Below are 12753 nucleotides of genomic sequence, written 5' to 3' on the forward strand. Positions count from 1 at the left end.
TGCGTTCACACGGAATCAGAGAGACAGTCGATGAGTAACTGGTTATCATTTTAGTGGACGAGAGCAGGGCAGTAAAATTAGCTGAGGCTGGCAGAAATACAGGCAACTACAGCATAACAGTAGATGGTGATGCCTTTGCAAACTCGTGAGGCTGAATTTAGTGATGAGGACACAGGAATGGTTTTCTTCTGATGACTCTTCCATGAAGGTCATATTTGTCCAGGTGTGTCTGCACAGTAGAACAGTGCACCACCACTCCAGAGTCTGAGAAATCTTCCTGCAGGTCTTTTGCAGTCAAACAGGGGTTTTGATTTGCCTTTCAAACAACTGACCTATGGCTAAGCCCCGCCCTCAAACGTGATGAGCCAATCACAGTGCGTATAGCCATTCCCATACACTGGGACATTCTCTGCCTGGACGTCCATTGAAATGCATTACAGAAAGTCAGTTTTGTTCGGTTTTATGAACTTTTTCTGAGATTTGAAGTTTAAAAATGGTCAAACGGTGTGCATGGGGTACATGCAACTCTGACACAAGGTATCCTGAGAGGCTGGGCGACCAGGTGTATTTTTTACACTTTAAACCACATCTCAAGCGAGAAAAGTGTCTCCTTTGGATAAAGTTGTGTGGTAACGTTAGACCACAACATCAACTCAACGTGAATAAGATTAACAATGATGCCTTAACGACTGCCGCCGCTGCGCTCCGCTTGGCCCGCCGGTACCTGTCAGCTGCTTCCAGAGACCCACAGACCAACCATGCCCTGTAGGCCTCCTTCTTCAGCCTGACGGCTCCCCTCACCTCTGGTGTCCACCAGCGGGTTCGGGGATTACCGCCGCGACTGGCCCCAGCGGCCTTGCAGCCACAGCTCACAACTGCCGCCTCAACAATGGCAGAGCGGAACAAGGCCCATTCGGACTCAATGTCCCCCTTTGCCCTCGGGACGCGGTCGAAGCTCTCCCGGAGGTGAGAGTTGAAGATCATCTGGACATGTTCTTCCGCCAGGCGTTCCCAGCAGACCCTCACTGTTTGTTTGGGCCTGCCAGGTCTGCGTGGCGTCTTCCCCCACCATCTGATCCAACTCACCACCAGGTGGTGATCAGTTGACAACTCTGCTCCTCTCTTCACCCGAGTGTCCAGAACATATGGCCGCAGGTCAAATGATACGACTACCAAGTCGATCATTGACCTGCAACCTAGGCTGTCCTGGTACCACGTGCACCGATGGACATCCTTATGTTTGAACATGGTGTTAGTTATGGCCAAACTGCGACCCGCACAGAAGTCCAATAACTGAACACCACTCGGGTTCAGATCGGGCAGGCCGTTCCTCCCATTGATGCCCCTCCAGGTCCCACTGTCATTGCCCACGTGAGCGTTGAAGTCCCCCAGCAGAACAATGGAGTCCCCGATCGGGGCACTGTCCAGCACCTGTCCCATGGACTCCAAAAAGGGCGGGTACTCTGAACTGTTGTTCGGTGCATAAGCACAGACAACAGTCAGGACCCGTTTCCCGACCCGAAGGCACAGGGAAGCAACCCTTTCGTCTACCGGGGTAAACCCCAACGTACAGGCAGAGAGTCTGGGGGCTATCAGAAAGCCCACCCCGGCCCTCCGCCTCTCACCCGGAGCAACTCCAGCGAAGGAGAGAGTCCAACCCCTCTCAAGGACTAGGGTTCCAGAGCCGGAACTATATGTCGAGGTGAGGCCGACTATATCTAGCCGGTAGCGCTCAACCTCTTCCACAAGCTCCGGCTCCTTCCCCGCCAGAGAGGTGACATTCCATATCCCAAGAGCCAACTTCTGTAACCGAGGATTGGACCGCCAAGGCCCCCACCTTGGTCTGCTGCCCAATCCACATTGCACCGAACCCTTCTGGATCCCTCTGCGGGTGGTGGGCCTGCAGGGGGACGAGCCCATGTAGCCGGTTCAGGCTGGGCCCGGCCAGACCCCATGGGCGAAGGCCGGACCACCAGGCGCTCGCCCACGGGCCCCAACCCCAGGCCTGGCTCCAGGGCAGGGCCCCGGTAACCCTCCGGGCCGAGTACACGTGTCCTTGTTTATATCCATCATGAAGGGTCTTTTGAACCGTTCTTCGTAAATAAACAAATAAAATAAAATAAAAAATAGTTTGTCAGAGTGAGTGGAGGGGGGCGTGGCTTAGCCATAGGTAGCTTGACCTCCACAGTTCCTGTTAAACGACATTTCTTACTGACATGACCAACTGAGGAAACAGCTCCCTGAAAACACTTTGCTATTTTCTTATAGTCTTCATCAGGTCTTTTAGTTTTCAGAGTGCTAGGCAGCTGTTCAGAGGAGCCCATGGCTGCTAAATGTTTTTGACAAGGTTTCAGGAGTCAGAGTATTTATAGGGTCCATGTCATTGGTCCGACATCCCATTAGTCCGACGGTCCGCGGTGCTGAACGGCTCCCGGCGGGCGTATTTCTGCCTTGATGGTGTGCCGCGACCGGCTCTGGGTCAGCTGGGAAAGGCTTGAGGCAGAGCAGGCTCACGGCTTATGTGTTTGTCACTTTCTTTTTCATTTTAACCCACACCATGATCTTTTCCTGACCTTAACCAAGTGGTTTTTGTGCCTAAACCTAACCAGACCTTAACCACAGGGCATCATGATGATTTCGGAACGGACTTCGGAACAATGGGTTTAATATGGTCGGAACAATGGGATGTCAGACCAATGGGCAGTTCCCTATTTATAAAGCTTTGAAATTAGCATCACCTGGCCTTTCCTAACAATAACTGTGAACAAGCAGGAACCCTAACAAGCTCATTAAGGTCCGAGACCCTGGGAAAAGCTGCCTGAGAGCTCAGATGTCTTGGGGTGCCCAAACTTACATGGTGCTCCTTTACTTTTTTCACACTTAAATTGTACAAAACAAAAATAATACTCTAATCTTGCTTCACATGTTGAAAAGAATGTCCCATCTTTAACTTCCTGCCTTTTGGAGATCAGTTCATCTTCTACTTTATTTAACTATTTACAGTGAAAGAAATTTTGACCAGGGATGCCCAAACATGCCACTGTATGCGTCTCCAGTCCATAGATATTTATCTGTGTCTCTCTTCAGCTTTTGTAGATGATAATAGTTAATTATCCTAAAGCAATATGGTCACCAGGGAAATTTCAATATCGCCTAACCCTACCTAGCACCACTGAGCTAGCTAATGTCACTGCTCAGCTGAGGAGGACGTCAATAATGTTCATCCAACAACATTTTTATAACCATGGTGACACACTTCAGCCACTACCCTACCACCTATAAACAATGAGGTAGTAACCTGTTAATCTGTGTCATTTAAGTTCGTGTGATATTTTAAATTTGCACACTTTTTAATTCACACAATCCTAACTTTATGTGACCACAAACATCAGAGCCAACTGTACATACGCCCGCCATGAAGGTCCTTTCCATCGACGATCTTAGGCAGCTGATCAGTCTTCAGCTTGCAGATCACTTTCGATCGCGGCTTCCAGACATTGAACAGACTGAATATCATCGAGGTGCAGCTGACTCTCTCCCAAGAATTCACAGTCTCATCGTTCAGCTCCAGGTATATTTTGAAACTGGAAGACAGGAACATTACTGCATCTGGACTTTTCTGATGACACATGTGAATGTATTTTATATATAAAGGGAGTAAGGTTTAGTTTCAACACTGGGGAGGGACACATGTAAAATGAGGAGTTGGGGGGTCCTCGGTCAGAAAATTTGAGCATCAGACACTGAACTTCCTGCATTCTGGTGCATTTTTAGGCAACAATTTGTGTCTTCTCTGGATCAGTTTATGGTGTGGATGTCTTTAATTTCCTCTGACCCTGCGTTGATAGCTGTTTTAGATTTAGTCTGAGTCTTGAGATGAAAATGCGCATTACTTTTAGTCAAATTTTAGACATTTTTATCACGCAAAATTTTAGTCTAGTTTCAGTAGTCGGCAAAAATACACAACATTTTAGTCATTACTTTTAGTCAATATGTTTCTGTGTGTTAAACTAATCCAGTGAGGCTGATTCATGGATCATAAATCAGACTCAAGGTGACATGTTGTATAAGATAATGTGTGTGTCATGTCTCCAGCAGTGTGTGACAGGTTTAAGGGCTGATTTACGAGCACACACTTACTGATCTTCATTTGAAAAGCTCAACATGTCTCTATTTATGCTCTCAACAAATAACTAATGTGAGCCAACTAGGATTTGTCCCCAGGTTCATTGTAAACTCTGACTTATCCATGTGACTGTTAAGAAGCAGAAACATAACTTGTTTCTTCATGTGCAACATGTTAGTCTGGAGGTTTAAACTGGTGTCCTCTCACAGAGTTGGTGATTCAAACTAAACTTTCATCTCTGTCAGAGAAAACTGATCTGAGTTCAGACTGTTTACTTACAACACAGCTACACTCACAGATAACTGAGCCTCCTACCTGCCTGTCAAACACCATCAACCCACAAACCTTCTCCAGTCCGGACTGAGTGGAGTCCTGCGGGGTGAAGCTGTGAAGGCTGCGAGTGGAGCTAGCTGCTAACAGCCACCGCTGCAACTAACAAACTCCACAAATCCATTCAGCAGCTCCACCATCCACAGTCAGACACACACGGCTGATTATTTACTGCTGAATTACAGCTCACAACTCGCACCAACCCAAACATCCTGGTGCAGACTATTTACTGGAGTTTACCAGCCTGTCGCTCATCAGGCATCTGAAGATCATTACAAGCACGACCGTTCTTGACTGTCAATATGTCTTATAGTCGACCACGAACATCGTCACGTCTCGTCAACAAAAATTAAGCATAGATTTCGTCTCACAGGCATACTATATTTTATGATATCCCTACCTCCGGTGACATGATACGATGTCTGTGACGTGGCAGTACACGGTCAGGTTTGAGCCCAACAGGAAGGGCGGAGCTGGTTCAACTGTCACGTGGCCATGGACGTTTAAATGCTGGCAGCCAGCAGGGAGCAGAGGGAAACCTGTCCAGAAAAAAAAATGTATGGAATCATGTTTGATTTGAAAGTAATTAATAGATGGTACATTTGTATACCTGCCGCACAGTGAACATGTTTATATCCAGGATGTGATTCTGTGAGTTCCCCCTCTCTTACGATTTTATTGTTAAGCCCCTTTTCTGGCAGTGACACATGCCAAGAAAGTTTGGGACAAGAAAAAGGCCTCTCTGTGTACCGCGCTCACGTGTGTGCGCTTGCGCAAGACCAGCTGAAAACAGAGTCAGCCTCCATTAGGAGGAGTCTAAAACTGAACCTGAGCCTCCCTCGGCATATGGGTGAGTAGATAATGGCTGCATTTTCATTTTTTGGGTGCACTATCCCTTTAAGTGCATGTTTACATTTGGTAAAAAAAAGTCTGTCAGCACACCTGGGTCCCTGGCCCTGCCTGCCGCCTGGCACACGGTGCACACGGTCAGATAGATGTCTGGCAGGATACAACACAAAACTGGCTGTCATGAGGATATCAGGATAAGACTGGCTATCATGACAGCCAGTTTTGTGTTGTATCCTGCCAGACATCTATCTGACCGAGTGTTAGAATCGGTCTGTAACCTTGGACATGTAATTATAATAATCATTATGTCAACTTGTCATAAACACAAAAAGAGGTGCATTTTTTTTGTTAATGTCAACTTGTCCTGACAAAGACATCTTCTGGTAATGTCACTTTAATTAATGTCAAGTTGTCATAAACAAGACAACCCAAACAATGTCAACTTGTCATTACAAAAACCGAATGACACTTAATGACAGCAGTCATAAACGTTTATGACATGTACATAATGTTTATGACAAGTTCATGACAGTGTCATGTCACCCTTATGTAGATACCTTCAAGTAAAGTGTTACCGATTTCTGCACACTTACATCTATGCAGTATTTCAACTTACTCTGAGACAAAGTTAAACACAATATGGATGTAAGTGTGCGGAAATGTATTCCACAAGTTTGGGGTCAGTTTTCAGCACCTTGCCAAGACTGAGCCATGTGGATATGTAGTTGTCCTGCATTGGCTGAGATTAAAAGAGAAAATAATTTTGAGAAAATGGCCTTAAGAGATATTTACTGTAAAATTTCATATATTTTTGTAGACACTACAGGTGAATAGGGTAAACATTTTAACTACGAGATATCACCATGAAACATCCCTGTTAGTTGCTCACATTGCTCACAAATTTTAAGAAAATTAAGTTTAAATATGCAAATGAGACATTATCATATTAGATATGTACTTATTTGCAAACGTTTCCTGAACATTTCCTGAACAGAAACATAGAACCAGGTTTTAAATTCTTGTTTCATCTCGCTGACACAAAAGAGTTGATACTTTCACAGACAGAATTTTGGATATCTCTTTTTATCACTAAATAAATCAGATATAATGTCAACAGCCATTAAAAGTCTTTTCTTTAGGAATAAAATGTGTTATATGAATCATGCTATGAATTATATATGAACAAACCCCTCTGTAAAAATCTTTCATTATCTAAAAATGTATATAAATCTCTATAAAAAGAAATCTCTTATATAGTCAGGAATAAAGCTGGAAAGTTTGATGTCTGTAAGTGCTGCTGAGCCATAATAATCATAAGATTTCTGCACACTTACATCTATGCAGTATTTCAATTTATTCTGAGACAAAGCTAAACATTTCATAGATCTAAGTGTGTGGAATTCTTGTCCTGCATTGGCTCAGATTATAAGAAACAAATAATTTTGAGAAAATGGCCTTTGACAATATTTACTATCAAATTTCTTACATATTTTTAGATCAGAAATAAGACACTACAGGTGAATAGGGTAAAAAATATCTACAAGTTATCACCATGAAACCTTCCCAGTTCTTTACCCACAGCGAAACAATTATTTTTTCTATTAAGTGTTCTGCAATTTTATTTTTAAATGTGCAAATGAGGCATTATCTAATTAAATTTGTGTTTTTTGCATGCATTTCCACAAGAGAAATCTGAACTAGAATGAAAATCTGAATATGTATTTATGACATCTTATTTTATTTATTTATTTAGCACAATTGAATTAGACAACTGTGCAAGGGGGGAACGAAGCCCATGCAGGCTTGTTCCACCCCTAGCCATAATCACAAGCAAATGACATGCAGGCTAAATTCCTAGACTAAGCAAAGAGTCACAAAACAAAATAACAACAATAACAACAACAAGAAACATAAACAACAAAAAAGGAGCAAAACTAGGGTAATTGAAGCAAATTAGGACAAAGAAGAAGAAACAAGAGATCAGACAGAGAGAAAAACTGATAAGGAGGATTAAGGTAGATGCTTTAAGAGTTCATGTGGACACTAAAAGTGCCTTCAGATGCTTTTTGAAAAGAAAATGAGAAGACATGGACCTCAGTGATAAACTTAATTCATTCCATAGCTTGGGACCTCTAAAATAGATGTTGAACTGGTGACTTGATGTTCGGGAGAACGGTAAGAAGAGACTGCTATTACAAAGCCTTGTTTGGTATGTAGAAATAAAAAAGTTATTAAAGGTGACTGGAAGATCTTGTTTCCTATAAATGAACTTATGTTAGAATAGACATGTTTGAAAGACGTTCACTTTATCAATAGATAACAGTTGGTATTTACTGAAGAGAGGTGCAGAAGGTGCATATCGACTCGAATGGGAGATCAATCTCAAAAACCTCTTCTGAATTATAAATAATTTTTTAAGATAAGTGGGTTAAGTAGCTGCCCAAACAATATTACAATAATTTATATAGGGGAACAAAAAGCTATAGTATGGGGTTAATTGAGCTGAGGAGTGAATTACTGGACAAACCTTTCTCAATATACCTAGCATCTTCATAGATCTTTTGCATACAAGATCAATATGAGTAGACCAATTTAACCGTACATCTAACATAACTACTAAGAATTTGGTAGACTGAACTTGTAGAATTTCAACTCCGTTAATCATATTAAGAGTTAGCTTGTTAAGTTGAAACCAATGAGCAACAGAAGATAGTTCCTCATGAACACATTCAATCAGGGTAGGAAAATCCTCATGAGTGGCTATTAGATTGGTGTCGTCCGCGAACAAAATAGGAAGAAAATTTTTGCATGACATAGCGATATCATTAATATAAATTAAAAATAATAAAGGACCCAAAATTGAACCCTGGGGAACACCAAGCAAAATTTTCAATTTCTTTGATGAATAACCATTTAAGTACACATATTGTTCTCTATTAGAGAGATCATTTCTAAACCATTTCAGGGCAGTTCCTTCCACACCATATCTGTTAAGTTTGGAGATGAGGATGTCATAATTGACCGTATCAAAAGCTTTACTCAAATCTAAGAAAACCCGCGCAAATTTCCTCTCGTCAAGAGCAGTAGAAATATGATTAACAAGCTGTAGGAGTGCATATTCAGTAGAATATTTTTTTTGAAAACCATATTGATGTTTGTATAATATGTTGAGTTCTAAGTGCTTAGATATCCTAGAATAGATCAGCTTTTCCAAGATCTTTGAGGTGCAAGGCAAGATAGATTTCACCTGATTTGAATATTAGAACAACTTTAGCAGTTTTCCTGAGTCCTGAGGGACAATTCCAGATTGAAGAGATAATGAAAAAATGTGAGTAAGGGGTTGGATTAAATAATCAATGGTCTCTTTAATAAGGATACTTTTGATACCATCTTCTTCTTCTTGCCACTAGTCTGAAAGACGACATGTTATAAAGGCAAAATAGCCCAAAATCTCAAAACTGACCAGTACATTACAAATATGTTTTCACCTGAGATGTCTCACCTTAAATGTTCGTTTGACTGTTGTACAAAAAAACACTTTTAACAACAGTGCTGTGGTCACAGCTGCAGAGGCATGGTTCAGAAATTGAAACCACAGATGCTACCAAATTGTAAGAGTTTTCAGGGACTGAACTGAGACAAACAGGCTGACAGTAATAATGCAGATTGATAGATACTATAATACTCACGCTCAATGGAAAAACAGAGGAGTATAATAACGAATCTCCAGGGGTGTGAGGGGAGATTCATCTCAGCTCATCTTTCTTAATGTCTTAGAACCCACTCAGGATGACTCAGCAGCTGTGAACAAAAATTATTCTAATCATTAATGACCAAATTTTCACGGGAATTTCCGCACATTTAATGAGGTGATCCTCAAAACGTACCTCAGCCATCTGCCGACAGGAGATGTTCTGTCTACCATGAGGAAGACGCACAGTGTTTAGTTGAACTTCTCATCTTTTTAAGTAGAAGTTTGTGTCTGATAAACATTTACAGAAGTACAGGCAGCTCCAGTCATGGCTCTGTCACACATGCACTGTGGCAGATAAGAGATATTTCTGTCACTGCGTTTTCTTGTTAATTCACAGAGATTAACTAACACGCACTGCGTCACAATCTGAACATTTGATTTTATAAGACATCTTGAAAGTAGATTACATGTTTTCTAAACTGTCCGCACAAACCAAGTGACGTTAAAAGACATGCCAAAATAAAACTCACCAGAATTTCATGCCGTCTGCTTTTCTTCTTAATGGCTTTAAGGTTTTCTTATCAGGACACATTTCTCTTCATCGTAACATCTTCCTCAGATGGCTTGCCTTGTGAGACGCATCTGATTAGAATGATCTCTGCTGTAAGAATGAAACATCTTAAGGAGGCCAGTGACCTAGTTTGGTGGTATCTGGGTAAATGCATAAACTTTGAACGTTAGAGTCAGTACTTCAGTGCCCTACTTAAGTTGCCTGTTTTTCATCACCACAAAGTCTTTAAATGTCAGTGTGCTGAGAAGCTGCTCCCATTAAACGTGCTGCAGTTAGCAGATAATCAAGTGATCAACCTGACATGTAACATGCTGCGTGACATCAGTTTTTAACTTTGAAAAAGATGCTGACCGTAGCTTCACAGCAACCTCATTATTTTGTTTCCACAAGTCCGACACTTCAAAGAGCTTTTACAGTAACTTAAAATGTGCTGATGAACAACAAGGCAAACACAGTTGATCCATATTACATTCACTGCTGTCTCTAAACTGACAGAAAATGCACATGATCTGTCTTTAAAGTTTATAAAACAAACTTACACTGTCAGTGTGAAAGAGGTCTCTTCTCATTTGGCTGGTTGCTGATGTTCATAGTCCCTGTGTCGACTGTGTTTGAGGAAAAATCAGCAGAGACGGAGGCTTTTTCAAGCTTTTTATGATTTCCTTTCACTGGTTATTTTCCGCTTCTAACTTCAAAAGCTTTACAGGGAAAACCCAGAAGTGAAACAAGGTGTGTATTCATGTGAAGATAAAAGAGACCTCAAGCATGAAATTAGCTCATTTTAAGATTTGACATTCAAAAGGTTAAGGTTCAGTTCAAGAAAAACAGCTCAAAGTGCTGCTTTTCATTTGTGAAGTGCTTCATGCTGAAGACACCAAATATAGGTGAAACTGTTTATTAAGATTTTCTGTCACACAAACTTCAGACTCCACAGAATCTGACTGAAACATCCAGTTCACTGTAGACTTCATTTATAATAACAGCAGATATCACACGTGCTCAGGTTGGTAAGCAGCACTGACACTGACTGTATGCTGTTGGCTCTACTTCGAGTGTTTTTCTCACCTGAAAACCTCAGACTGAAACCACAGTGTGAACATGAACACACAGCCGTCTGAACGAGAAACACAAGCTAAATCTCTGGATTTTTTTATTTACTCACGTGAAATTAAAGCAAATCAGACAAATCCAGCGTGCAGTGATTGAAGACAAAAACAACTGGAAAGGATGCTTTTGTATATTTCAGTTCAATACACTGGTAACATCTAGAGTTACGTATGCAACAACAGTTATATATTTCTATATATTGACAGTGAAGAAATACGACACAGCGTGTGTGATGCAGTATATATCCTGTGCAACTATCAGTCATGGACATATAATATCTGTATGAGTGAAAGGTGAAGACAGATTTTATATTAATTTATCTTTATTTGATCTTATTTGTATTTTAGCATATTTTTATCCTATTTAGCACTTTACTCATTTTTTCCTTTGTTCTCTTCCCTTTATTCTTTTCTTCTGATTTCCCCAGTGTGGGATTAATAAAGTCTTATAAGTCTATTTTAATATTTGCTGCATTAGTTATATTTAAAGAGACAGTTCACCCCAACATTTTACCTGTAGTGCAGTCTTGTTAGTTGCTGAGTGCTGGAGATATTGGCTGTAGAGATGTCTGCCTTCTCTCCAATATATAGAACTAGATTGGCCTGCAGTGTTCAATCTGCCCCAAAAAAATGTCTTTCAGAAACTCAACAGCAATGTCTCTTTCCAGAAATCATGACCCAAATATTCAAGATAATCCACAGACCTTGTTGTGAGCAGTTTCATACAGCACTACAGTTTGATAGATAGAAAATAGTTCCTACATGAAACTGCTCACAACAAGGTCTGTGGATTATCTTGAATATTTGGGTCATGATTTCTGGAAAGAGACATTGCTGTTGAGTTTCTCAAATGAAGCTCAGCCTAAGTTCAATCAGGAAGACATTCTTTATGCCACACTTATTCAGGATTCTCTCTCTATCCCACTTCCACTCTGGGTGTTCCCTTTCCCAGTTAGCCAATCTAACTTTGCCATGATCTCCTTCAGCCATTCATGTTGCTGCTGCCAAACTTTAAATCCTTTCTCCTCTCAGCTGTCATTTTAGGGGAATCATCGCACCCCATTCACCTCCAGCCACCTCATCCAGAGCCCAGGACAAGCTCATTAAAAGCCCACTCCTCTTCACATCCAGATCCTCAGCTCCGTCCTCACCTCACCTCAACTCATCACCACCAGCAACTAGACTCCCTAATCTACTATGTCTTTACCACCCTCCTGGAATAAATGACATCACAATGGGGTCAAATTGCTTTTCACATTACTCATACTTTTTGTAAATGTAAATCATCTCTCAGAAAAAGTCTCTCCTGATTTAAATGTAGTTTTTTGGTGCTTTGAGCGCCACAATCCGAGTGTCATCTAGTGCTATTATGTACAAGAGAAGGCAGACGTCTCTGATATCTCCAACACTCAGCAACTCACACCAAAACAATAAAGACTGATCAGTAACAGATAAGAGGGAAAATATGTTTTTTATTCTCGGGTGAACTGTCCCTTTAAATCCTGCTGCTCTAGTCAGAACCAGGCAGCGCTGCATGTGCAATGGTGTGTTAACTCATGCTCATAGGCTTCTGATTAAGAGGCAATGGTAAAGCAAATTAAGTTGCATGAAAAGCTTGACTAACTTGTCAATTGACACAACAAATAAACAGATGAACCTGACTGAAAAACAGAAGGCAACTCTGTGAAAGTCTTGTGAGGTGACATGTCCTGGCATCTTTACACTCGACGTAAAGTTATACTGCAAAGCATGTACACCTTACACCTTGATAAGTGACACGTTAAGTTCACTAGTTTAAGGTTGAAAATCCTACAGAACCATGAAGCTAGACCAGTGGTTCCCAACTGGTGGGTCGCGGTCCTAAAGTGGGTTGTGGGTCCATTCTGAATGGACCGCAGGTGACTCGCAAATGTATCAGGTTTGTAAAGAACACACTTTATTTTGAAGTACAGTGAATTTCTGGGCCAGAGCTTTTATTTTGAAGTGCCATTTCCTGCTCTAGAGTGAGTGACTAACAGACAGCTACTTGACGCAGACAGCACACTAACTTGACAACATGGCCAAAGGCAAGTATGAC

General features: G+C 41.4%; 1 protein-coding gene across 5 annotated transcripts in view; it reads right to left on the bottom strand.

The window, feature by feature from the left end:
- il23r (interleukin 23 receptor) overlaps window positions 1–11439 on the bottom strand; it is a 37851-nt gene extending 26412 nt beyond the window's left edge. Inside the window, exons 1-6 of one of the 5 annotated variants that reach the window (XM_078168454.1) lie at window positions 10110–11439; window positions 9530–9710; window positions 9193–9344; window positions 8995–9106; window positions 4857–4995; window positions 3409–3584 (exon numbers count right to left, since the gene is read on the bottom strand). In XM_078168454.1, coding sequence (XP_078024580.1) covers window positions 3409–3584; window positions 4857–4995; window positions 8995–9055 — 376 coding nt within the window. In that variant the 5' untranslated portion in view covers window positions 9056–9106; window positions 9193–9344; window positions 9530–9710; window positions 10110–11439. The other 4 variants (XM_078168452.1, XM_078168453.1, XM_078168450.1 and 1 more) reach the window with 4 other exon arrangements.
- Window positions 11440–12753: the final 1314 nt, after the last annotated feature.

This window comes from Epinephelus lanceolatus, chromosome 6 (assembly GCF_041903045.1).
Source record: "Epinephelus lanceolatus isolate andai-2023 chromosome 6, ASM4190304v1, whole genome shotgun sequence".
NCBI lineage: Eukaryota > Metazoa > Chordata > Actinopteri > Perciformes > Serranidae > Epinephelus > Epinephelus lanceolatus.